The sequence below is a fragment of the Passer domesticus genome, chromosome 4 (assembly GCF_036417665.1).
Source record: "Passer domesticus isolate bPasDom1 chromosome 4, bPasDom1.hap1, whole genome shotgun sequence".
Classification (NCBI taxonomy): domain Eukaryota; kingdom Metazoa; phylum Chordata; class Aves; order Passeriformes; family Passeridae; genus Passer; species Passer domesticus.
Window position 1 is genome coordinate 84,060,530 of NC_087477.1, and position 26,790 is coordinate 84,087,319.

At 44.5% G+C, this 26,790-nt stretch overlaps 1 protein-coding gene across 5 annotated transcripts in view; it reads right to left on the reverse strand.

Moving 5' to 3' along the window:
• Positions 1–26,790, reverse strand: part of ATRN (attractin) — a 149,785-nt gene that overhangs the window by 15,752 nt on the left and 107,243 nt on the right. For all 5 annotated transcript variants that reach the window (XM_064419196.1, XM_064419201.1, XM_064419199.1 and 2 more), the window contains exons 26-27: positions 18,095–18,173; positions 4,694–4,801 (exon numbers count right to left, since the gene is read on the reverse strand). In XM_064419196.1, the coding sequence (XP_064275266.1) occupies positions 4,694–4,801; positions 18,095–18,173 (187 nt within the window). The remainder of the gene's footprint in view (positions 1–4,693; positions 4,802–18,094; positions 18,174–26,790) is intronic.

The following is a 26,790-nucleotide window of genomic DNA, read 5'->3' on the forward strand; positions in this document are numbered from 1 at the left end:
GGACCAAAAGCAGGTCAGCAACATGTGAAGTAAAGGGGAAAGTGAGTCATCCACAGTGACAACCAGAACAGGTTAAAAGCTGTAAAAACCACCATTCCTTGGCCTTTAGTTCTTCGCTGAACTCCAGCTGCATGAAACAGCCCAAAATCAAGCTACATGTCAAAATCAACATGAATTCACCCTGTGGAAGTGCTGGAGCTGGCAGATGATTCATTTCAAATCATTCCTCACCTGCAGCTTCCCCAAACCCTCCACTTACTACTTGCACAGGACTTACTACTCATTTCTCTGCTCCTTTACTGCTGGTTGCAACTTCATTACAATATAAAAGGAATTTAACAAGGGTATCGCTCAGATGCAAAATACAAATAGACTGAAAATCTATTAATTAATCTGTGGTACCCCCTACCCACTCCCAAATCAACTCATCACTTTAGCTCTGCACTTCACAAGCAGATGGGATCTTCTGGCAGCCTTTAAACCACTCAAAAGCACTTTCTCCCATAACAAAGCAAACTAATTACTAGAATAAGATGCTACTTCCCATCTATTTATCTGCTATTTTTAAAGAATCAGCTCACTGTCTGATTCAGGATTTGCAGTGAAGCCCTCAAACAGCAGCATTAAATGCACATTGGTACAATGGTACAGAACACACTAAATGAACTTCAGAAGGATTTTGCTCACCAAATGCTTCTCCCTTTCCCTTTAGGAAACACTAAGGATCATGGATGCAAAGATAATCAACATTTAGCACTGGCTTCACGTGCTGAATCCCTGAACACAGCACAGCAAAGATTGCTCCAGCTCTGCTCTAAAAGATTCCAAAATAATTTTTTTCCAACTTGAGGATTATTCTTTCCCAATGCAACCATTTTCTTGTTGACCCTGTAAGTTCCTTGCTCAACCTCAGCACTTGCTAGGCTGTGCATGTTTTTTCCAAGGTAACTTCTTGCCTTTAGCAACTTCAAGATAGGTGGAAATCAATGTCAAAATTATAAACTTCCCAAATTCTTTCAGGAAAGCTTCTAAGCATGGCTGCAGAGGATTACAAGACTTAGATTAATCCGATAACAAGCCCTAAAAAAACCTGAGCTACAGCAACCAGTTCAGACACTTGGATGAGTCCCAGGCACCCAAGGAAGTTAAACACACTTAGAAAAATAATTGCAATATTCAGCACATCTGAACGCACAAAGAGCTGCAGAGAGAAGCTAACAGATTTTGTAATAACTAAGCAAATTTAGTGGTAGATTTGTGATTCAGTGGGTATTTGCTGAGTAGCAAATAAAGCAAAGCAGCTAGTTACATGTTGCCTAGCTGCAGCCTCTAATAGGAATTGCTTCCCTGCAGGTAAATCACTTTCTATTACTCCTAAGTACCCCAGGAAAACTACTAATTGAAAACACAGTTCTAATACTGTCCAGCTGGAAAACATTAGCTTAGGATGGAACTAGCTTGACACTGTCTGCCAACTGGCTATGGACAATGGAATAGGAAATTAATCTTTTGCAGACAAGACATACCATTTTCCACTTCTCCTTTGTAACCTTCAAATCAACTCGTCATTAACCAACAGCTTTGATTCCCATGGGGAAAGAAAAGCGTCACTGAATTCATGATAATGCAAGTCTGGCTTTCTTGCATTAAAATGAAGACTCCAATTTTGACATAGTGGATGGCAGAGGAACTGGAGGGCAGATAAAACATCCAGCACCACAGTAACATTTCCCTCTTTTCTTGGCTAAGAGTTAAAGAACAGTCCGACCACAAAGCAACCACAAAGAGAAGTGCAGTTGTCCAATTCTGTATTGCCCCAGCACATTTTCCTGCAGCACCCTCCTGCCAAGAGCTTTTTCCCATGCAGGTGCAAAGGGGATGAGGAGAAAAACCCAAGCTGCTGGCTAGTGTTAAACCATAACACCCCATACATATTCAGACTGGTTTTTCATTTCTGTGTAAATTCATTTCCATGCAGGGACCAACAGGTCAGACTATCTCAGAAGCATCATTCCCCAAGTTACTTCCAAACCACAACCTTCCTGAGCCTCCTCTCCTTTTGTGAAACACTCTGGCCTTCTATGACTACTTTTATTCCCTAGCCAAGTTCTCCAAGATGAGAAAAAACTATACAAAACCCATCAAATCTAGTAACTCTCCTTGTCTTGTAGAGGCACCCTTGTTCTGCAGCCACACCTACCAGCAGATGATGGCAGGGGTCCCTGCCCATGGCAGGTAGCTGGAACAGGATGATCTTTAAGCTCCCCTCCAACACAAAACATTGACTGATTTTATGGAGTTACCCATCAGCACAACATTTCAGATGCACATTCATCTCCTCAGCTCCACATTACTGTGCAGGATTCGTGCCATTGCAGGGATCAGACCACCTCATTTGTGCCCAAAACTGATTAAGAAACATGTACCTGAGTTATCAGCACAGAGGCAATTACCAGTTGCTAATGGTTTCTGGGTTTAAATAGGATATTTCTCCACAGTCTGTGTTATTATGCTTCAAACCAGCTTCTCCATCCATTCCAGAGGAACCCAAGGAGGCCAGACAAGATGAGAGCAGCAGAACAAGAGGAGGAATAACACGTTCATCAGAGCTGAAGAGATCCAGAGCTTATCCTCGCTGTAGTTTTGAGTGCAGACAACTTGTCAGAGATCAAAAAGTTTAGAACAGCTTTGTTCTGGCCTGATCCCACAGGAGAGGTATTTTTAGCTACTTCCAGACAACAGAAGAAGACGAAGGGAAGGGCCCCAGACAGACAGACTGCAACCCAAAACCATCAGCAGCCAAACTACATCCCCACAGATCTGCCTCCAGCTCCATGCAACATCCATATACATCCCATGGCCTTTTTGATGAGCAATGAAATAAAGGTCCAGTCTAATTTAGTGAGTGACAATCTGATTTTGCAAGGGTGGATTCCCAAGTCTTGGTGAGCTGTTAGAGGTAATGACTCCCAGTACCTGCCTCATGACAGGAGGAGGGAAGGAAGGAAGTTATAAAATTATAAAAAAAATCAGAAAATCTGAGGATCTGGAGTCAAAAGAAAGTCAATGGGGAGGAGAACCAGTCAGAGCATCCACAGAGAGGTCCAGATACTCAATAACCGAATTACTGAGGACCTTTGCAAATTTTACTTTACTTCCACAATGCTCCAAACCAAGTACAAGACAGGATGAGAGGAGACAGCCTAATGCTGCACCAGGAGAAGTTTAGACTGGAAATTAGGGAAAATGCCTTCCCAGAAAGGGCTGCCCAGCCCTGGCACAGACGCCCAGGGCAGGGGTGGAGTCCCCATCTCTGGAGGGATCTGAGCACCATGTGGTTGCGGCACTTGTGTGGGAATGGGGCAGTGCTGGCCCTGGCAGGGCTGGGGGAGTGGGTGAACTCAATGGTCTTAGAGGGATTTTCCAACCTTAACTATTCTGTGATTCAATATATTGAAAAGCTGCTCCTACACAATGTCCACCCAGAACGTGGTGCAGGACACCAATCACACAGAAAAGTATTAAAACTTGCCATGACAGACTATATTTACACACAAATAAGGCAGAGCTAAAGCTATACAGGCAACCTTAATGGTGGCATTTTCTGTACTTAGATCAAGACTTAAAAATTATTACTGACCAAATAGAGGTTTGGGGTCAGACTGCTTTCATGTGCTTTACAATTATTAAAATCCATGTTTCTTTTTCAAGAACTAGCTCTCTTGTTATAGTAAGAGAGTGTGAGAAACTTAGCACCTGGACTAATCACGGAATGTCAGAATGGTTTGGGATGGAAGGGAGCTCAAAGCCCAGCCAGTGCCACTCCTGCCAGGGCAAGGACAGCTCCCACTGCCCCAGGCTGCTCCAGCCCCAGTGTCCAACCTGGGGCACTGCCAGGGATGCAGGGGCAGCCCCAGCTGCTCTGGGCACCTGTGCCAGGGCCTCACACCCTCACAGGGAAGGATTTCTTCCCAACATCTAATCCACGTCTGCCCTTCTTAACCTTTAAGCCTAATGAGAAAACCTTCCAAAAAACTTCAGTCTAAGTAACAAAGCAATCCAGCTGCCTTAGATGAGAAAGAAAAATAATCAGTGTATTTAGGTTCTTAATTTTTTCTTTTTGTATAAAAGTCTGTGCTGGTCAAAGCATCACATCAAAAAGATCTTTGAATTAATTCATCACCTCTTAAATATGCTTTTACTAAAAATTCAACATGTTGTGTGTAAGAATGTGCCAGCCTGGTGTATGACCATAATTTCTTCATGCTCTTATTTGCTAATCACAAGATATATTGGAATATATATTTGTAATCAGAAATATGTTAACGTTATCCAGCACACAGACATGATTATATTCACACTTGTCTTGAGATATCACAGGGAAGGGTTTCTATTTGCAGCACCTACAACTATTTCCAGCCCAGTGTTCTCTGGTGTAAAGCTGAAATTCTTCTCTATTTCAAAGCATAAAAACTAACAAGGCAAATCCAACATCAGTATACATTAATCTGAACCAGCCCAAGAGTTATAAGAGAATATCTGAAGGTATAAAAGCAAATTAAAATGGTTCCTGTTGGACCTCCTGGACTTACAGTTTCTTGCAAGTATGTACAAAAACAAGAGGATTTGAGATTGCTGTGTAAAACATTCCTGGTTAATTGTGGTGAGACCATCCCAAAGCCCCAGCTCTCACCTTTATGCTTCCCCCGATGAGATCTGGTGGCTCTTCATCTGTTTCTAAGGCAACGTTGATGGAGGCGAAGGGGCGACTCGCCATCTGTTGCATCTCACGTAGTAGTTGCTAATTTATTAAACAGAAAAATATTATCATCATATTGTTCCAACACAAAGATGAAAGACAAATGTATCTAAAAAGTTCTGCCCAATACAAAGGGACATCAATGAATATGGAAAAATAACCTCCAGGGGCTTGAATGGCCTTAAGAATACAGATAATGGTAAATATTCACATTACTAGAATTTAACAAGTTATTGGAAGTAAAGCTGAACGCACAATGTGAGCCTGACACGTCTCGGAGGGAAAACGATTTGACTGAGTCTCCATAAAGCAGTTATTTACTTTTTAAGCTGTTGTTTGTCATCACCTGTCTGATTCCCATTCCATAAGATTTGTGGGAATCATTTTAAAATTAAACTAGCAGCAGTGTGTAACTACTGTAAGAATGAAGTTGCTATTTTTTATAACAGCACCAGCAAAACACTGTCAGGTTTCTATTGAATAATCCCCTTTTTTATTGTTTCCTTGCTGAACACAGAAAATGGCAAACATGTCCTTATTGCAAAATGTTTTATTAAAATAAAAAACCTTTTCCTGGGCAAATCCCCACAACCCCTCATGACACAACACATCTCTTTTTTGTGCTCTTAAGCACTTCTAAGCATTTCGATGCAGTTTCCCCTTTTTTAACACACAAAAACCAGATACTTTCTACACAGCTGGGCTGGAACCAGCATGTCAGTTTTAGCTGAGCTGTGGACACACTTCTTTTTGGCTCCAGTGACTAATCTCTGATAGTGACAACACAGCCTGACAGGGGAGGCAGAAGCCAGAATTCCATGAGGCAAGGGGTCCAATGGGACTCAGTGTCTCTGTTTAATAAGGGAAGAGGCAAACACTTTGGGCAGTGCTCTTAACCTTAAATGCAGAAACTGCCCAATGCTCTCACACAGATTTACACATTTACCATCACTACTTATTACAGTAATACCAGTTATCCTCTATTTTAAGCTGGACTGAGGCACCACCAAATGCTCTCTAGAACTCCCACCATTGCCACTTGCATTTTCCCATTAATTCTGGGCAATCTGACACTCCAAGCCCAAACTGATCATTTACAGCACTCAAAAACCCCATAGAAAACCCCACAAAATGCATTGTGCCCCAATACCCCCATGCAACACAAAAGAGGATGAAAGGAAGGTGCTGTTAACCAGCAATGTTGTTTGGAACTGATTCCCAGAATCACCCAGTCCCAGAATGGTTTGGATTGGAAGGGACCTTAGGGACCACCCAGTGCCACCCCTTTGCTGGGCTCAGGCCCTGCCCGTGGCTCTGGGGCCATTGCTGGGCCTGGAGCAGAGCCTGGGCCTGCCCTGACCTCTGCACACAGGGACACACTGGGACAGACAGACTGGGACACACAGGGACACACTGGGACAGACAGGGACACACAGGGACAGACAGACTGGGACAGCCAGGACAGACTGGGACACACAGGGACACACAGGGCCAGGCAGGGCTGAGGCCCCTCTCCCTGGGGCTCCTCTCCAGCTGAGCAGCCCCAGCTCCCTCAGCCTCTCCCGGGCACAGGGACGCTCCAGGCCCTTGCTCAGCTGCACGGCCTCTGCTGGCCCTGCTCCAGGACATCCATGTCCTCCCTCCCGTGCTGAGGATCCAGAGCTGGACACAGCACTCCAGAGGTGCCTCCAGGGCTGGGCACAGGGGCAGGATCCCCCCTGCCCTGCTGGAACTGCTCTTCCTGCTGCCCCCAGGTCCCAGTGGCTCCTTGGCCCCCAGGCACAGCTGGCTGTCCACCAGGACCTGCTGGCTAGTCCTCCCCAGGTGCAGGACCCTGCATTTGTCCCTGTGGGATTTCAGCAGGTTCCTCCCTGCCCATCTCTCTGTTGAGGTCCATCTGAAGGGCAGCACAGAACCCCTGGGGCTCCTGCCACCTCTGTGTCACTGGGAACTGCCCAGGAGCCACCCACCCCTCACCCAAATCACTGATGAACCAAACAACACTGCGCCCAGTACAGAGCCTTGGGGCACACCACTGGAGACAGGCCTCCAACTAGACCCTATGCCACTCATTGCCACCCTCTGGGAACATTCTATGGTCTTTGCTTTGCCAAATCACCTATAATTTTGAGACTTTCACTGCAGAGGACTGTCTCTGTAACTTGGGGGTGCAGGCAGGGCATGACGAGGTCAATGTAGATAAGCTTGGGGGGTGTATCAGCTTCTACGGCTCTCAGTCTAGCTAAAAAAACGGTAAAATTTTACTGCCATAAAAGGCATGTGGTAAAGTTTTCCTTAATTTTTGAAAGAAAAAAAGAAAGGGGGGGAAAAAAGGCATTTTGAGCAGATTGTAGATACTGTCACGAAGCAAAAACCCAACAAATCCACACAAATGGAGTGTTCGTAAGCAAACTTGTGTGTAACTCACACTTGGGAAAAAGGACACGAGGAGTGTTCGGGTATTTAAAGCACACCAGCAGATTGCAGACGAAAGCAAGTGTGAAACAGATTGCTGGGTTGTTGTTCCTGTAATTGTCCCCTTCAGCTATCGCAAAGTGCTTTGTTTAATGGCTATAAAATCAATGAACAAGCTGTCCTGATGAAGATGTCCAAGAGACTGACGAACTAAAAACTATTAGTTCTTCAAAGGAAGTTATTTTACTAAAGAAAATGTGCAATTTGGCAACATGACTCCTACTGAAGTCAAAAGTAGCTTTGAGAATATAGAATCACTGGATGGTTTGGAATGGAAGGAATCCCAGAGATTATACAGTTCTATCCCCTCCCACAGACAGAGACACCTTCCCCTACCCCAGGCTGCCCCAAGCCCCATCCAGGCTGGTCCTGAACGATTTCAGGGATGGCAAGGAAACAGCCCCTCTGGGCACCCTGTGCCAGGGCCTCCCCACAATTCCTAATTCCCAAGATCCCACCCAGCCCTGTCCCCTGGCAGTGGCAGCCATTCCCTGTGTCCTGTCCCTCTGTCCCTTGTCCCCAGTCCCTCTGCAGCTCTCCTGGAGCCCCTGCAGGCCCTGCCAGGGGCTCTGAGCTCTGCCTGGAGCCTTCCCTTCTCCAGGGAACATTCCCAGCTCTCCAGCCTGGCTCCAGAGCAGAGGGGCTCCAGCCCTGCAGCAGCTCCGGGGCCTCCTCTGGGCTCTCTGCAGCAGCTCCACGTCCTCCTGCTGTTGGCCCCAGGGCTGGGGCAGCTCTGCAGCTGGGCTCTCACCTGAGCACAAAAATGCCCAAACCCGATGAAGTCAGAGGTCCAGGATGCAACCAAATCAGCAAACGCCTAAGGGAACATCCTTTTCCTAGCACCAGCTTCTGGTGTAGCACAAGTCATGTTACAAAGTTCCCCCTAAAAATCAGGAACTAATTTAAGAAGCAATTGTTCTATAACTTTAATGTCACGGTGTACCCCAAGGCTTGCACCATGCCTGTTTAACCCAGACATATATCAATCCTTCAATATTTGTTTGGTTTGTCAAAATTTTTAATTAAAAGATTTTATGATGCTGTAAGGGAGAAAATGTGACTTTTCCCCAGTCAAGAGGCTGATCATGGCTTTACAAGTCAGCAGCTGTTAACATCTAGATACTCCAGAACCTGCCTTTCCCTCATTCCTAATGATGGGCTTTCTGAGATTTCAAATAATGAACCTCAATACTCTTTCAAGCAAACCCTGGTTTTCCAGATAACACGATTAATAGGACAACCTGGGAATATTTTAAATTGCTTAGGCCCAAAGAGGATTTTAAAGGCAAAGTGTTTGAAAGCCTTACAAAGAAATCACATCAAAAAGCCTGTCCTGGAATACACCTCTGGCCTTTAATATTTATGTAACTGCAAACTGTGAGAATGTGCACACCTTTCATTTGCATTGAGTGTGATTTTTTTTCCATATTGCAGAATTATGGAATGGTTTGGGTTGGAAGACACCTTAAAGACCATCTTGTTCCATCTTGCTTTCTAGAGGGACCCCTTTGGAGGTTTTCTCCCAAATTTGCCCTAAACCAGGACAACCCTCCACTCGACCAGGCTGCTCCAAGGCCAGTCCAACCCAGCCTGGAACCCTTCAAATAAAGTGATTCCTACCAGGAATATTTTTAATTCACACACATTGAATAATGGACAATCTAAAATGAAGAGTGTGTTACTGATGGGAGAAAAACCTCCCAAGGAAGTGAGGAAAGCCTTGCCAGGCAGTAGTGCAGGCTCTCTCAGAGAAGACAAACAGCTATTCAGGTTACCAGGTTAATTGACTAATATAACCTATGCTGTGTTTCCTGACAGGAAAAGCCTGGACATTTTATTCCCACCATAAAGCAGCCACGAGGCTCAGTATAACCATCCTGCTTACGTCCATCTCAGCAACTGCACCTGCAGAGACTGCTTCATGAGCACAGGGCCCCAGGCAGCTTTGGGGATGGGGCCCTGGTATTTTCAGCCATGAAATAACAGTGATTTTTCCAGAAGAAAGTCACATATCCTGGATTTTATTTGCTCCTTATGAAGAATGGCCTTAAAAATAAGCTTATCAAAACAGTGATCTAGAATTCGTAGGGAACTCTAGTATCTATATGAACAATTTTTCTCTTTTTTTTTTTTTAAAGAAGGAAAACACACCAGGAAGGAAAACAGTAGGAACTCAAGGAGGACAGCAGTGAAGAACTGGCACAGGTGCCAGAGCAGCTGTGGCTGCCCCTGGATTCCTGGCAGTGCCCAAGGCCAGGCTGGACACTGGGGCTGGGAGCAGCCTGGGACAGTGGGAGGTGTCCCTGCCATGGCAGGTGGGGGACAAAATGAGCATTAAGGTCCCTTACAATCCAAGCCATTCTATGATTCTAAACCCATGGGTGTGTTAAGTGAGCAGTGGGCATCAAAGAGCTTTCATTTTAATGGACAGTAAAAGCAAGCAGGATCCTGTAGGAAGAGGAGGAAATTCCAGCAGACAGGATGTATTCAGGCTAGGCAGCCTGGATGTCTGCTGGTGTGCCTGGTACCATTGCAGAAGACCACAGTCAAAGGAGGTGAACTTCAACAAGGGGAGCCAGACAAGAGCAATGGTCTGATCACCAGCGTGTTTTGCCCCAGGAAATCTGTAGCTCTAATTTTTCAAGGTATTTCTGAAACTCAGAACCCACTAGTTTTTAGAAGTACAGCTACTCTGAGCATTCTGAGGACATATATTTGGTTTGAGAAGAACATTTGTTGAAGACATTCACAGAGCAAGCTACACTTCCTTTACTTTGACAGAGTCACAGAATCATTAAGGCTGGAAAACCCTCTAAGACCATTGAGTCCAACTATTAACCCAGCACTGCTAAGGCCACCACTAACCCATGTCCCCAAGTGTCACATCTGCATGGCTTTTAAACTCCTCCAGGAATGGGCAGCTGGGCCAGGACTGGAAAGCCCTTTCTGTGAAAACCTTTTCCTTATATCTACCCTAAACCTCTCCTGGTACAGCTTGAGGCCATTTCCTCTCATTCTGATGAGACAAATACTATTAGAAGTCATCCTTGAAAATTCATAATGACAAGCTTCAAGGCAGCAGTGAATTTTAGATGGTGCCTCAAAGCTACAGTTATGACCAAGCCCCTGCTCAACTGGGTCTTTGATCCTGGAGTTCTGTACCACCATGGAAAACATCAAGCTCCACTCTGTCATGAACAAGCAAAATCATGCACTGTGTTCTCCATGCTGTCCACAGCCAATTTTAAAACCCGGGAGACTCCAAAATCAGTTGTGTGTTCTGAGCCACACCCCTGCCAGTATCACACGAAGTCCCAGCTCTGGTGTCACAGCAAGAGAGAAGAATAAGGATGATTAGAGGGAGAGAACACGAACACCCTTGAGTACAGGCTGTTAGTTGAGGTTGTTCAGACTGGTATTTTGAGCTTATTCCTGCAAATCCTTTTTCTTCAAGGGCTCCATTTGAATTCAGCAGGCTGCATGTCCCATTTATGCACAAATAAATATTCCCATATGCACATAAACTATCAACACCCTATTTTCAGGCATGATTAACTCAGCTGGAAGAACACATCCCAGAACCCACCTGTAATGACATCTCCCAAAACTGCAGCTTGCAGGCTGCTGACAATCAGTGTGGGAAGGGGACACCACCCTCATGGCGTTCCCAAGGACCTGCAGAGAAGGTTCCAGCCCTGGTGGCAGTGGCAGCTTGATGGCTCTGCGCGCCTGCAGGGCCAGCTCCAACAGCTGCTCAGGCCCCATGGAATCATGGACTGGGTTAGGTTGGAAGAGACCATAAAGAGCATCTAATCCCACCCCTGCCATGGCAGGGACACCTCCCACTGCCCCAGGCTGCTCCCAGCCCCAATGTCCAGCCTGGCCTGGGACACTGCCAGGGATCCAGGGGCAGCCACAGCAAATCAGGGCCTCACACCCTCAGAGGGAACAAGATCCCATCCAGCCCTGCCCCCTGGCAGTGGGAGCCATTCCCTGTGTCCTGTCCCTGTGTCCCTTGTCCCCAGTCCCTCTGCAGCTCTCCTGGAGCCCCTGCAGGCCCTGCCAGGGGCTCTGAGCTCTGCCTGGAGCCTTCCCTTCTCCAGGGAACATTCCCAGCCCTGCCAGCCTGGCTCCACAGGAGAATCCCTGTACAATACTTGGAAGTAACATATAGATCCTGCTGTAGGAATATTTGCTTTATGTCATCATAACTTGGTGACCTTGGGGGAAAGGGAGTTACCTTCCAAAATAAAAATTGGCATCAGCAAAAAATAAACATACAAGCCATAAATATTCTATGAAGACGAGCCACAAATGTCTCAGAACTAAGTGATTTAAAGTATTTAACTACAATTACACTAACTACCATATAAGTCAACAAACAAACAATTTTCTCTGACGCTTTCATCATCACTGAAAATTAAGTTTTTAAGCCCCTAGAGCAGTGCACATATTAATGTTAGCTAATTAGTTTTGTAACTGACTTTGCAGGCTATGTTGAAAGAGAGAGGAGGAGAGAATTAATGTTCAAATCCTTCTCAACAGGCATTTCCACACTTCAAAACTATAACAAACCACAAAGCAAAGCTGCTGGGAAGTTGCCTCATGCTGAAATTACAGAAGATATTTAATTCAGGGCTGATTAAGATAAGCAAGTTATTCATCATAATCATGCCCAGTAGGAGGGCATAGAAATCCTGACCTTTAATAGGAAGAATGAGATCATTTTTAAAAGACCAGAAGGATCTAGTCCATGCAGACTAAAATATACACCAATACCTGATAATTACACAATAGCACAGTGAAGCTTTGACTGAGTAGAGCTCTTCTGGAATAATTACACAATCTCCCTGATTTTTCCAAATAACTAAATTAGATATCTGTACAGCTGATGCCTACCATCAGAAAGAGACCGTGGAGTCTGAAATTAGAATAGCTTCAACACACCAGTAGTGGGCTTTTTTAAAAATAAGGTTGAACTCTCCTAGAGCTGGGCTTGCTAGAATCATGAAATCATGGCGTGGTTTGGGTTGGAAAGGACCTAGAAGCCCATCCAGTTCCATCCCCAAACAGAAGGTTTGATCCCATGGGTTGGTATCCCAAGCATGATACTCGAGCTTCACCTTATTTGATACTCCAGCTTGATCTTTGCTCAAGCTCCCACCAGTTCTTCTACAGGATAAAACCAACTGAATTCTCTAGCACCAGCTCCCCTGAGGACTGTGTCACAGGAACTCCATGGCCTGCCAACGCCACATCTGTGGCTGCCAGCCCCATCTGATGGTGTCCTACACACAGAGGTTAGGGATCCAGCTGCTCAGCTGGAACTGGCCATCTGCAAGTTCCCCCGAGAGGAGCTGCACTGGGCACAGAATGACAGGAGCATGTTCAAACAAAACCAGACCATCAATTTCCCCCCTAAGCAGGAATCTCTTGTCAGCACTAATATTTTGGGATGTTTTTCCTCTTCAGGGCATCTCTTATTTCTGCTGCAATTTCCTTCAGTTGGTGACCAAAGCCACATGGATCACTGCAGAGCACACAGTGTCTGTATTTCGGAAAAAGCCTCCTGGCACTATGAGCTGGTTCCCATTCATGGATTTTAAATTTAGGGAGAGCGGAAAGTTACGATTATTTGATCTGACCTCCTGCCTAGCACGAGTCACTGAATTGCACCATGTGATTGACCTAGAAAAGGTCCTTCCAAAAGCACTGATTCTGAGAGCCACGTTTCTAAAAATATAAATTATTGGCATTGCCACTCTCACCATTTAAAACAGGAGAAAAAGAGAACAGTTTTTGACTTTTTATCCCCAGTTGCAGACATTGGGTGTTACAGATTGGTTGGGTTTGGAAAGGACCTAAAGTTCATCCAGCTCCAATCCCTTGCCACGGGTAGGAACATACTGTTTAAACTTTTGGCTGATCCTTTAGAAGATCCTCATCCCATCATGAATCTTCTATGATTCTATAGAAACCTTCTATCAAACTTTAAAAATTCTCTACAAATCCATTTCCCATATGATTCCTTTCTGCAGCCACTGATTTGCATCACCAAACCTCAATATATTTTTCCTTGGAGAAAATGAGGAATTTGTGATGCTTTAAACTCTTGCTTATCTTGCAGATAACAAATTAACCTTGCAGTGTTGTTCTCCACCATCTGCAACACCCAAAACATTGCTGAGAGTAGTGTGGACACTGTACTTCCAATAACTGGTTGCACCTAATAGTAACACTGAGTTCTTATTTTACTACTCATAAATGCAGGAAATGGAAATTTACATATGGCTTTTAAAACACCACAGCCACCATCACTTCAGTCTATTGTCCTGGGAACAGCTATTCTGGGAAGTAAACCCACCTTCACTGCATAAAAAAAAGATATCCAGGTTCATGTTTCCCACTGTAATGAGAGAAAATTATTGTGCTTACCACGTGGCTCGACCTCCTCAGTCACCTGCTGGCTGTGATTTCTCACTCCTCCAATTCTTGTTTTCCCTACAAACCACCCCAAACCCAAGCTTAATATTTTTTGTTGTTGTTGACAGACTCCAAATAGTGCTGTCAGTGCTATGGAACAAGAAGATCTACGTGGCAAATGACTGCTGGGAGCTTGGAGAATGCACCAGTAAACCCTCCAAAGCACCTGGGACTGCCCAAATCTAGAGAAATTTGTTGCCAGACCTGTTAATATTTCTGCAGAACTTTGACACCAAATTCTTTGGAGCAGATCCTGGTCCAAAACACCACTGAAGACTTTAAATGATGAAGATCCTGAATTACAGTTAGTTGAAAATATTCCAAATCTAAAGCTTTTCTTTGACCAAGCATGCCCTTAATCACATTCTAAGAGAGAAGATCTAAGAGATGAATGAAATACTAAGGGATCAGAGCAGGAAGGGGAAGAAAAGGAGGGCAGGGTAATAAATAACACACAGCACAGATCCCTTGGAACATCTTTGCTGTAAAAACCACAGGAATCTGCTTGCCTATGTGGTATTCTGTGTGCATGGATGCTACAGCAGAGGATGCCAGTGGAAACTGAAGCACGACTGAGTTCTGAATACACTTGGGAGGGAGAAAGGTTCCAGCAAGGAGGTCGAGACAGAGAAGGATAATTCCTGCAGCAAATCAATACACAAACCCCCTCCTGAATAAATGGGTAACTTGCACAGTAAAAATATTCAGTCTTATATAGCCTTGGTAAGAAAGGAGGCAAAATACAGATCATTTTGTTAAGGGTGAAATGGAGCTCTAGACACCCAAACTTAGTTTTCTCTGTAGGTGCTTGCTATTTTTTATACTTTATATTTTTTTATACTCCCCCCACATTCCAAAGAGGCACAGGGAGTGATCCAGCTGACCCTCCCCACCCTGAGTCAGCCACACTCCCTTTGCTGGGAGGGAGCTATTCCTTGCTCCCAGTGAAGGAAACAAAGAAGACTGAGGGTGAAGAGGACTTGGATGCACAAACAGAACAACAGGACAGAAAATTCCTGACAGCAGATGAGCATATTGAAATTCTAACATCATGCTCATACTTTGTGCATTATTCTCTGTTACCACTGTGATTCCTTTAACATGTCATTTTCTGCAGACAAGACAGAGAGGTTTCCTATCCCTATATCTTAATGTCATTCAACTCATTCCAAGCCTCCTATAAAAGCTGCCTTTTTATTTCTATTTTCCCTTTTTAAGATGTCTGAAGATACTCAAACATGGGGCTTAATAGCAAGGGAATAAACACACAGTTTACAATTCCATCTCCTGAATGCCTGATATGACACAAATCATTCCCATTTTTACTGCAGGTCAAGTTTTATACTTTGCAAGGCCTGAACTTCAGTTCAGTGTTCCAAACTCATTTTCCTACAAGCCCACATTGGCTATGCTGTGCCTGCACACCCACAGACCCTTCAGCCTGGAGACTGAGAAGCACTGACCCAGACACCTGCAAGCAGCTGGGCAGAGGTTTAGCTGAAATGCAGAAAAGAAAAGCCAGGACAATCTTGTGTGTTCTACAAGATCCTGATGGAGACTTTGGATTCGTACCATGCTGCCTTCTCTGTAAGGAGCAAAGCAAACCTGGTTTCAACTTGGTTTCAACTAAATGATGCTGCTGTGTTCCACCCCCCAGCCACATCAAGCACAGCTACCTGCCTTCTCCCAGCACATTTCCCAAGCAATCCTGCCTGTGTAATTTTGACCAGTAAACGTGGCAGCACACTCCCTTCCTGCCCTACAGGTATCTCAGAATAAGCCTCAGCCATCAGCTTTTCACTCAGCACTGCCATAAGGATTTGGGCACTTGCAGTGTTCCCACTGGAAGCAGAAGGGATGGACAGCTGGGAATTACCAGCACATTCCATCATATCTTACTGGCCTCTGGGCTGAAATCAGAGAGCAAGCACAGAGTTACTACACACATGGGAAGTTACTACAGAGTCACTACAGACATGAGAAACAGGTGATTGTAACTTGACTACTGCAAAAATACAGCCCAAACCAGAGAAAGATCTTCCTTCAGGGCTGCAGCATTTTGTGGAATCATGGAACACTTTGGGTTGGAAGGGACCTTGAAGATCTAGTTCCAACCCCTGCCATGGGCCGGGACACCTTCCACATCCCAGGGTGCTCTGAGCCCTGTCCAGCCTGGCCTGGGGCACAGCCAGGGATCCAGGGCCATTGATCACTATTTAAAATACTAAAGAGACCTTTGCTTGGGTTTATCAAGAATCAGTAAAAAACACCTCTACCTTCAAGCTATAAAATCATCTTAGATAACAAATTCTTGGGTGGACTTTTGCTCCTGGAGAAAGTGTATTAATATATGTAATGATGGCAAAACAAAGATTTTAAACTGTTTTAACAGAAAATGAATAGAACAGCAGAGATTCATGAATTACAAGATAGATTCACTAGATAAAAAGAGAGAGCAAGATAAATAACAGCAAAAGACAGGAATGTGCCTGGAAAACACCACCCTGATGAACTGCCTGTCAAACAGCCACACATGTAGATTGAATTTAGACTGAAACATGCCAATATGTTGCCAGTACTCCAGGGCTGGTTTTTTTTTTCCTTAAAACATGTATCAGACTCTAACTTAATTTATAGAGACATTTCTCACTTAGGCCACCACTCAAATACTTTAACTCCAAAGCACAGTATTTACTTCTTGGTCTATGTTCCTTATACATTCCTAGATAACATTTAACCCCAGGAGCCACAGGGGATGTTATGCTGACTCCAGCTTAGTTTCTTGCCAAGAAAGCAAGCAGGAAAAAAACAGCTGCCCTAGTAAAAATTTATCTACCTTCAGAGAATACAGAAAACCTCAAAGACTTCCATTATTTCCAAGATTAAGGGTTATCTGTTTGAAAAGCAATGATTATATTCTGCAGTGAGTTCACCACTAAGAGCAGAAACATGTGAAGCAGAAAGGGGAAGAAGAGTTATCAGACATCATCCTGCTTTATTACCAGAGAGGAGCTCCTCATATGGAATAAATTCATATTATTCACACCACTGCACTGCAAAGTACAACCAGCTACAGATTTCTGAAGATATGCAGGAAACAGGGACTTGCAAAGAATTCCAACACCGTAAAAATTAATCCCCCAAATCCTCTTGATCAACTCCTACACGGGAACAAACCACGATTGAACACAACAATGACACGGGTGGGTCTGCAGCTGCCTAGAGCTTCATCCCAGCAGGACAGCTGGGAGGAAAACCTAGAGGAATGGGCAAATCTCGCCTGAAAATCCCAAAGTAGGGGAGAAACACATGCCATTCCTTAGGGAATCTGGCCTCAGGTGATGACACATAGATAACTATATACAGAAAGTGCACATGGACTTGCTCGAATGATGTCTGGCTTCTCTCATTTTGCATAGAAATAAACAGATCAACACATGAGAAAGCTCCTAAAAATAATTTTACATGCAGCCCAGCCCAACCTGTGATAGCTGCACGTTCCATGCCCCTAGCACACCAAGAAAACCAGATGGGTGTGTGGGCAGCTGCTTGTGGCACCCAGGACTTCCCTACAAACACAACTGGTGTATGTGGGCATTTGTGCTGACAAATGGGGACTGAGGACACACTCCTTGTGCCACAGCAATTGGCCACCTCACCTTGGTCACCCTGAGTGCTCCGGGTGGAACAGGACAGCAGGTTCCATTGAGGAGCAAGAAAAGAAGGTAGTGAACAAAAATAAACCAGGGATAAACAAGGAGGAACTAGATTTTGGAGTGTAAAGCACTAAGTTATTTACATGATGCAAACACAAAAAGTTGTGAAGCTCATTTGGACCATGGGTAGGTGAAGAGGAAATAACTTTGGCTCTAAAATTCACATTTTTAAGGAGTAAGCTACTGGGTGGCTTTGCCACCTTTTTTGTATGCTCCTAATGTTCCAGGGGAAAAAAAAACAACCACCCAAAATATCGGAATAAGATTTATTTTGAAAATAGGGATTTGACTTCTTTTTTAATGCATTACACAAGAGCTAATGTTTCTATTTTCTATTTCCTATTTTGAAACAGATATAAAGAATCTTCTAATTTATGTGGTTTGGTACTTAGGCTGTCTAGAAATAGAAGTTCTGGGAATTCAGGATATTCACCCATATTTTTTTAGTGCTTCACAGAAACTGCAGCATTGGGATACTAAAATAACATAATTTGTCACTGAAACTGTAATCAAAAATGTGCTAAAGGCCTAAACAGCAGTATTAACTGAATTAGCTTAGCCTTCAATTTAAGGTTAATGTGATGCATATGTGAATAAATATGCATCTAGAGAGAACAACTATTAAAAAGTTATTTAAGGAACAACACTTTATCTCTCTCACCTCTCTCCTTCGTGATGCCCAGCAACTTTGTTTAATCTTCCAAACCACAGCTGCCACCAGGAGCAATGACAGGAAACAACTGGAAAGGAAAGGGAAAAAAAAGAAAATAATATTTTATTGCTCTTGCTCTTAACACACTTGCAGCTGAAAAACTCTAGGAAATGCAAAGTTAAATGAAAAGTTTGTATATTAGAGATACTCTGAAGAAAGATAATCCAGCACAGTTCAGTGCTTCTGATACCCAGTGAGGAATGACACACTCATTTTCATTATTTTTATTGTTGTTTCAAAGTTCCTTATCTGATTTCCTTAAATGACAGTAAGGCTGAAAGATTTAATCAGATTTAAAAAGCCACTATTGCCTACCTCTGGTGATATTTTAAGTGAAAGGATAACCCCCAAAAAGAAAATCCTTGAAAGAAGTAGAGAAAATTGATTATTATTTTGTTTTCAAATTACAAAAATAAGATGCAGCGTAGAGCAGGCAGGCTGTTGCAGAGCTACAGGCATTTCTTGATTTCCCCAAATCTGTATTGGTTTTCTTCCTCAAAAGAGGAGGGAAAAAAAGATGAATGGATATATCAATTTCCGGGGAAAATGCATGGAAAAAGATAAAATAGAAAAGAGTAGTAGTAATAATAATAATAATAATAATAATAACAATAACAATAATAATAACAATAATTACAATAATAATCATCTGTATTGACAGATATGATCTGATCACACTGAATACCTAATGAGCAACCTAGTGGCACGCAAGCCAAGATTAAAATCTGAGCCCCTGTGGAAGCCTCCTTCCTCAAGGACTGCACTGGTGGGTTACAGAAAACATCTCCAAAGCCCTCCCCACATTCCAGTACTGAAAGACAGGTTAAAGGAAACTTTCCATGGAAGGAAGATCAGTCAGAACAGGTGAGTTATGTGTTCAGCTGCAGCATTCACAGGAACCACGGGCTCCCACAGGGCTTTCTCTCCAAGAGAGAACCTGCCCAGCACTGCAGGGATGTTCTCACAGCCGGGGGGGTCGGGCTCTGCTCCAGGGAACAGGGACAGGAACAGAGGGAACGGCCTCAGGGGAGCCCCAGGGTGGGCACTGGGAAATTCCTCATGGGAAGAGGGGACAGGCCTTGGAACTGCCCAGGGCAGAGGTGGAGTACCCATCCCTGGGGTAATTTCAAAGCCCTGTGGATGTGGCACTTGGGGACATGGGGCAGTGGGGACAGTGCTTGAACTTACTGATCTCAGAGGGCTTTGCCAACCTAAAGGACTTTGTAATACTATGACTTGGAAATGCCTATAATTAAACACCAAGATAGGCAGCAGGAACCATTCCCTGAGAAATGCAAAACGTGAGGAGACAGTTCTTGTTGCCGTATCACCATCTACAGACTATGTGATATGAAAACTCCATGCATGGGGCACAGACACCCAAAGGCAGCCAGTCAGTGATGGCATTACATTTTTCAGGCTTAGATATACACAGAAATATCTATCTTCACTGTCATACAGCATATAATATTAAAACATGTGCACTTGTTTGACTTGCATGGCCCTGGCACAGGTGCCCAGAGCAGCTGTGGCTGCCCCTGAATCCCTGGCAGTGCCCAAGGCCAGGCTGGACACTGGGGCTGGAGCACCTGGGACAGTGGGAGGTGTCCCTGCCCACAGGACTGGATGAGCTTTAAGGTCCCTTCCAACACAAACCATTCCATGATTTTATGATTTCAGATGCAGTTTATGTGCACCATGAGCTGCTGCCAGGGCTCATCAGTGTGTACCTCCTCAGTACACCTTTGTCTGGGGAAACAAGATGGAAATCCAGAGGGCAGAGGAAAATGCCAGCAATGTCAAAAACACCATTCATCTCAAGCACCTCTGTTAAGTTACCCATTTCAGAGGAGTTTCTCTGGAGGAGTTTCTCAGGAGGTCAGACATACAGATGAAGTTGCATTGTACCACCCTCAGCCACAAAGTCAGTCACCTTTACACAACAACATACTCCAGTCTCGTGTATCCATCAGACAGCTCCAGAAATACACACAGCAAGTGGAAGACACACATCAAAACATGGTGAACTGCTGTAAGGATGGCCCCTTTTTAGGAAAAAAGTGACCTCAGCAATGAAAACTGTTGGACCTCTTATTTTGGGTCGATTTCATAGAATGACAGAACCTATGTTGGAAAAGACCATTAAGATCACCAAGCCCAACCATTATTAACTCAGTACTGCCAAGGCCACCACTAAACCACGTCCCCAGATGCCACTTTTTTGGTGGCACTGTAAATATGTCTCCCTACATATTATTTACTCCTTCGGAGAAGAAAGCCAGAGTGAAGAACTGAGAATCACCTTTACTACTAGATGCCCTTTCCAAAATGCAACACTGCACAAGTCTGCATGTTCCAGAGTCCTTCACTGGTTTCTCTTTCCTGCTCATTTCTGGCACCAGAGCCAAGACTTCTTGAGAAAATACAGAGAGGAATTAACAATTAAAGACTAATAAAAACTTCTCCTAAAATGCTCAACACAGTACCATTGTATTTCAAAGGAACAGCACCATACATCTTTGTATTGTCACAAGGAGGCAGCAAATACCCACAAAAGCTATAAAATCACTAAGGAAATATATTTTCCTCCTTGAACTAACACCCCTTGGAAGCACTTGGGGAGAAATAAAAGGCAGAGCCTGCTGCAGTCCATCACCTGCTGGAAGAGCCCCAGGGGTAGAGCAAAGTCAAGATCTATTGTTGCATTTACTCAGCCTAAACCATCCTGAAATAAGTTAAAAGACCTGATGTGGGCATCAGTAGCTTTGAAGAAGGGTTTTTTCCAACTTTCTCTGGGAAAACAACGTTGTAGATATGGAAGCAGCAGAAAGAAGCAGCTGCATGCAGAGAGAGAGGTGTTGGGAAATGATTTGGAGTGAGAGCTGAGGCTGGCAGAGTCCTGGGTAGAGCTGTGCTCTGCCCTGCTCTCTCAACAGCTTCAGACACATCTCTGCCATGAATATCCACCTGCTTACAAATGACTTTCAAAATAAACATTTACTGCAGGATTTGCTTTGCCCTCTCCTCTTTTTTCCTCCAAAAATAACATCCTGCCAAGAGCATCCTTCATCCCAGAAATCCACTCTTCACTCAATCTTCTCTCTGCAGCTTCCCCCATCTCAAATGGCTCCAGGCAGAGCTCAGAGCCCCTGGAGGGGCTCCAGGAGAGCTGCAGAGGGACTGGGGACAAGGGACAGAGGGACAGGACACAGGGAATGGCTGCCACTGGCCAAGGGGAGATTGGGCTGGGATCTTGGCAAGGAATTGCTGGCTGGGAGGGTGGGCAGGGCCTGGGCTGCAATTCCCAGAGCAGCTGTGGCTGCCCCTGCATCCCTGGCAGTGTCCCAGGCCAGGCTGGGCACTGGGAGCAGCCTGAGACAGTGGGAGGTGTCCCTGTCCATGGAAAGGGGGTGCAACAAGGTGATCTTTAAGTTTCCTTCCAACCCAAACTAATCTGTATTTCTGTCAACTGTTGGATTTGCATTTTCCTATAGCCTGTGACACATCCAGTTTGAGACCAGTTAAATTTTTCCAACAGAAAAAAAGGAAACCAGCAAACTCAGGTGTGGAACCAGACTGGAAGGAAGAAGAACCATCAAGAGCCACCTAACACCCTGGAGAGTTTTTCATCCCAGGGAAATTTGAACAAGACGCCATTTCAGCCAAGTTCTGCCAAGCAGAGCTGCCAGTGGCTGACACAGTTATAAAAATTAGTGCTTACACAGCATAAATATTGCAATGCATGGAGGAGATACATTTACATTTTATGGACAATAGTCTATTTGGCAAATAGCTTTATGAATTCATTCTTAATTATTCATTAGATTATTTAAGTACAATAAATGAGCAATGTGGTTATAAATAATCTCTCCTCAGTTGGCTTCAAGACACACATGAAACCTCAGCTGATTAGCCTTCAGGATACCACAAGGTATTCCCACAGTGACACAAAAACCTGAACTTAAACATACTGTCTAGTTTTATTCTGGACTTTAATCTTTTTCACCACAGAGAGAATATTCCTTCGACTCCTGGTATCCTTAAAACTTTTCAAACAAGTACACTTTCATTTTTAGATGTCTGGAAAAATCCATCAGCGCTTTACTGTGATGCATTCTCAGGAAGGGAGAAGAAACTCCATCTGGTGTACTAGGGCCCAATTATTAAATCCTCGTGAAATGTTTATCCACATCAGAATTGCTTGTAAAAAATGGCAGCTTTAAACACCAAAATGTACAGCAGCCTCAGTGCTAATGTGCTTTAACATATACAGGTCACTTAACAATTTCAAAAAGCACTGCCATGATTACTAGAAACACAGCCCAAGTTATTTTGATGAATTAGAAGCTATTTAAATGCTATTTACAAGGAAATTTTAATATGCTGGAGAGCTACAGGACACATTTTAAAGTACTGGATGCATTAATCCTTGCAATAATTGGAACAAGTGTATAACATGCACGTGGTTGGTTGGGCTCTGCCAAACAGCTGCCTGCAACCCACCAAGCCAGATTCCTGACCTCATCCTTCTGCTGAAGTTGGCACAAGGCTCAACAAGCCACAGCTCACCTTTGTTATGGCAGAGGAGGGCACTGGAGGCAGGGAAGGGGCTGGGGCACAGGGGCATGGGTTAAACCCAGGTGGAAATTAAGCACTGCTAAGACACTCAAACCCTTTCCCTTCTCCCCCACCCTGGTGGCATGGGGAGGAGACTCAGTAAAATTTGTAGGCTGAGAGAACAGTTTAATAATGGAAAACAAAAAAAATACAATAAGTAGCTAATAATAATAATGATATTTAAAAGAGAAATGAAAGAAACCAACCGACCAGCTGATGCACAATAAAACTGCCCAGCACCTGCTGACCAGTGCCAGCCCCCCTTCCCAGATCAGACCCCTGCAGGTAACGCCCCCAGTTTACACACTGGGCATGATGCTCTGAGCTGTGGAATATCCATTTGGACAGCTGGGCTCACCTGTCCCAGCTACAATCCCTCCCATTTGAGTAACTCCTCACTGGCAGAGCAAGAGAAAAAAACCAAAACCAACAAACTTCTGAGAAAAACAACTTTGCAAAATCCAAATAGCAACACCCATTGGTGTATTGTCAACATTATTCTAACTCTGAACCCAAAACACAGCACTAGAACAGCTCCTGAGAAGAAATTAACTCTATCCCAGCCAAAACCAGGACAGCAAATCTGATGAGAATTCCTGAGGGAGCTGGGAAGGGGCTGCAGAATCCCTGAGGGAGCTGGGAAGGGGCTGCAGAATTCCTGAGAGAGCTGGGAAGGGGCTGCAGAATCCCTGAGGGAGCTGGGAAGGGGCTGCAGAATCCCTGAGGGAGCTGGGAAGGGGCTGCAGAATCCCTGAGGGAGCTGGGAAGGGGCTCAGCCTGGAGCAAAGGAGGCTCAGGGGCCCTTGTGGCTCTGCACAGCTCCTGCCAGGAGGGGACAGCCGGGGGGGTCGGGCTCTGCTCCAGGGAACAGGGACAGGAGCAGAGGGAACGGCCTCAGGGGAGCCTCAGGGTGGGCACTGGGAGGAATTTCCCCATGGAAAGGGGGTCAGGCACTGGGAGTGCCCAGGGAGGTTTGGAGTGCCCATCCCTGGGGGATTTCACAGCCCTGTGGATGTGGCACTTGGGGACAGGGGCAGTGGTGGCAGTGCTGGGGGGGTGCTTGAACTTGCTGATCTGAAGGCTTTTCCAACCTCAGTGATCTTATGATTCTATTCTATGATTATGGAGGAAGAAGTAAAGAGTGCTGAGAACATGGAAAGAAGGAAGTTATGGATGCTGTTAATCTTCTTCATTTTGTTAGAAATAATGTGAAGATATTCCCAAGCTTTTTCTTTTTCTAATAAAAATAAAAAAGAGGGACTCAGACTATATTTTAAGCATATATTTAGTAATGCCATTTGTGCTGCAGTAAAAAATTATTTAATAAGCAACAAGAGTAAATAAAATATCTGCATCATAACTACAGATTTGAATTACTGCAGGAGGCCATTCCCCTTAATGAAAACACTGGGAATATACATATAGTCAGAGAAAACAATACACAACACATAAAACCATCTGCCTGAGTCCTGTACTGAGCAAACAGTGCTCCTGCTCAAGTTTTTCTGAGGAACAAATCCAATTATTTGTATCAAACTAAAACAACACCATTTCTGTTTGATATTCAGACCCTAATAGGGGCACATGAGGTTTGATGTGCCACCACAAAAACACTAAACTGGCAGCTTTTGTTCCATTTGTGAAATAACACCCATTTCTCTAACAATCGTTGTAAGGCTTCAGTGGGACATGTTGGATCATGGAATCACACACTGCTTTGGCCCGGGAGGGACCTTATATCCAGCTTCAACCACCCTGCCATGGGCAGCAACACCTCCCCCGGACTGGAGCAGACACTGGACTCCCTTAGAAGGGTGTTTCAAGGACAGATAATGAAGACAAGGCAAACAGCAGGCAAGAAACAAAATGAGCTGTGCATGTGAGACCCAGCAGAGAAGTGCAGCAGAGGACACCTGAGGTATATGGTAAATCCATGTAGTAAAGCTCAGGATGAGATCACAGAATCAATCATGGAATGGTTTGGCTTGGAGAGACCTTGAAAGGCCATCTAGTCCAAGGCCTCTGCTGTGAGCAGGAACATCTTCAACCAGGTCAGACTGCTCAGAGCCCTGTCCAGCCTGGAGTGGAATGTTTCAATGATGGGGTATCCACCCTACTCTGGGAAGCCTACTCCAGTGTCTCACCACCCTTACCATAAAAATTTTTTCCCGGATCTAGTCTTAATAGACCCTCTTTCAATTTAAAGTCATCACCCTTTGTTCCATCACTACAGATCCCACTTAAATGTCCATCCCCATCTTCCTTTGAACCTCTTTTAAGGATGTAGAGATCCCAATAAGGTCTCTCAAATGCTCTCTAGGCTGAAGGTTGAAAGGAAGAAAATGAAAAGGGAAGAATGGAAGAAGGGAAGAGAAAGAAAAAGGTGGAAAGAAAAAGGGGGAAGGATTATTGGGCAGTAGTATGTGCTTACAACGCCACAAATATTTTTACATCTTCTGTACATAAAGGTACACTGGTGATTAATACCTGTAATAGGTGTGCTGGCTATTTTTTGGAAGATAAAGAAGCACAGATATGAATTAAAAACGTTCACTAGAAATTGTCAAACTATGTACTGAAAGACAGCTGCACAATCTGTAAATTAAAGAGCTGTGTTATGAAAAGCAGAGAGGAGGAAAGAGAAAACCAGTTTCCTCGCAGTTCATTAGCTTTGCAAAGGTTAATAATGGTTGGAATATCATTTCTTCTCTGGCTCTGATTATAATGCAATATTAACGACCTCGGAACTTCACCGTTCTACCCAACCTTTATCCACTGACATTTTCTTAGCTTAAAATAACACATTCATGTGTACAAACTAAGGGTCATACACAGCCCCCTGCCTGGCTTGGTGCTGAACTCCAGGAATCCAACAGCCCCTCTAAATGTGAGGCACAGCCCGCTGATCACAGTAGTCAGCTCCTAAATGAAATGAAAACCAGTCCCGTGTCCTGCTCCACACTGCCTGCTGCTGTTGGAATGCATGACCAGGCTCCTGCTTTCCCATGCCCCTGTGCACCCCACAGGCAGCCCAGCCAGTGCCTGGGATACCAAAACCCAGCAGTGCTGGGGCTTGGCAAGCCCACAGCGCTCTGCAAGGACTGCACTGACCTAATTCATCTCAATTGTCAGCAGTGAAATTGAAACTCCCCCGGGGTCCCTCCCAGGTGCTCCACACAGCTCAAGGCAGAGATGATGCCTCCAGCTGCACAGCAGAAAAGCACGGCTAGGATGGACCTAACTGTGGACCAAGTGGGGGAAGTGGCTTCCAGAATACAGAAATGTGCTACAGCATCTCCAGCTCAGAAAGATTTCCCAAATTCATACAGTCACAGAATGGTTTGGGTTGGAAGTGATCTTAAAAATCACCTTGTTCCAGCCCCCTGCCATGAGCAGCCAGGGACACCTTCCACTGTCCCAGGCTGCTCCAAGCCCCATCCATCCTGGCCTTGGACACTGCCAGGGATGGGGCAGCCACAGCTGCTCTGGGCAACTCCTGCATTTCCTGCAGAACAGCAAAATGAAGCAACACCCTTAAATGTGCAAACAGAAAGCATCTAAACATCTATTTTCCAGAACAACATCTCTTCAGGTCTCCATTACACCTAAGAAACTGATACATATCCCAGGTTTTGAGTTTGGTGTTAAAGGTACCAATTGGTTTTAGGTTTTCACAAAGCATTTTCCCTGCCTCCATTTTAGGGAGCAAATTCTCAGCCAACTGTTGCTTATTAACAGTACGGGGGCTCTCAGGTATTAGTTATTTATGGTCTGCCTTGAATCCCACAGTAATTATGAAATGTGCCCTAGAGCATTAAAAATGCAAATGTTTCAATAGTTTCCCCTACACCCAGTGAGATGAATCACACTGTTCTAATCCACTGGTTAATTAGGGAGTTATGGTGACTGTAAAATAAAACACCTGGAGAGAAGCTTAGGCGTAGTGAAAGAATCAAAGAATTTCTATCACACTATAAATGCTTAACTAGAAACACCAGTAAACTGTCTTCTCCCAAATCCACATATTC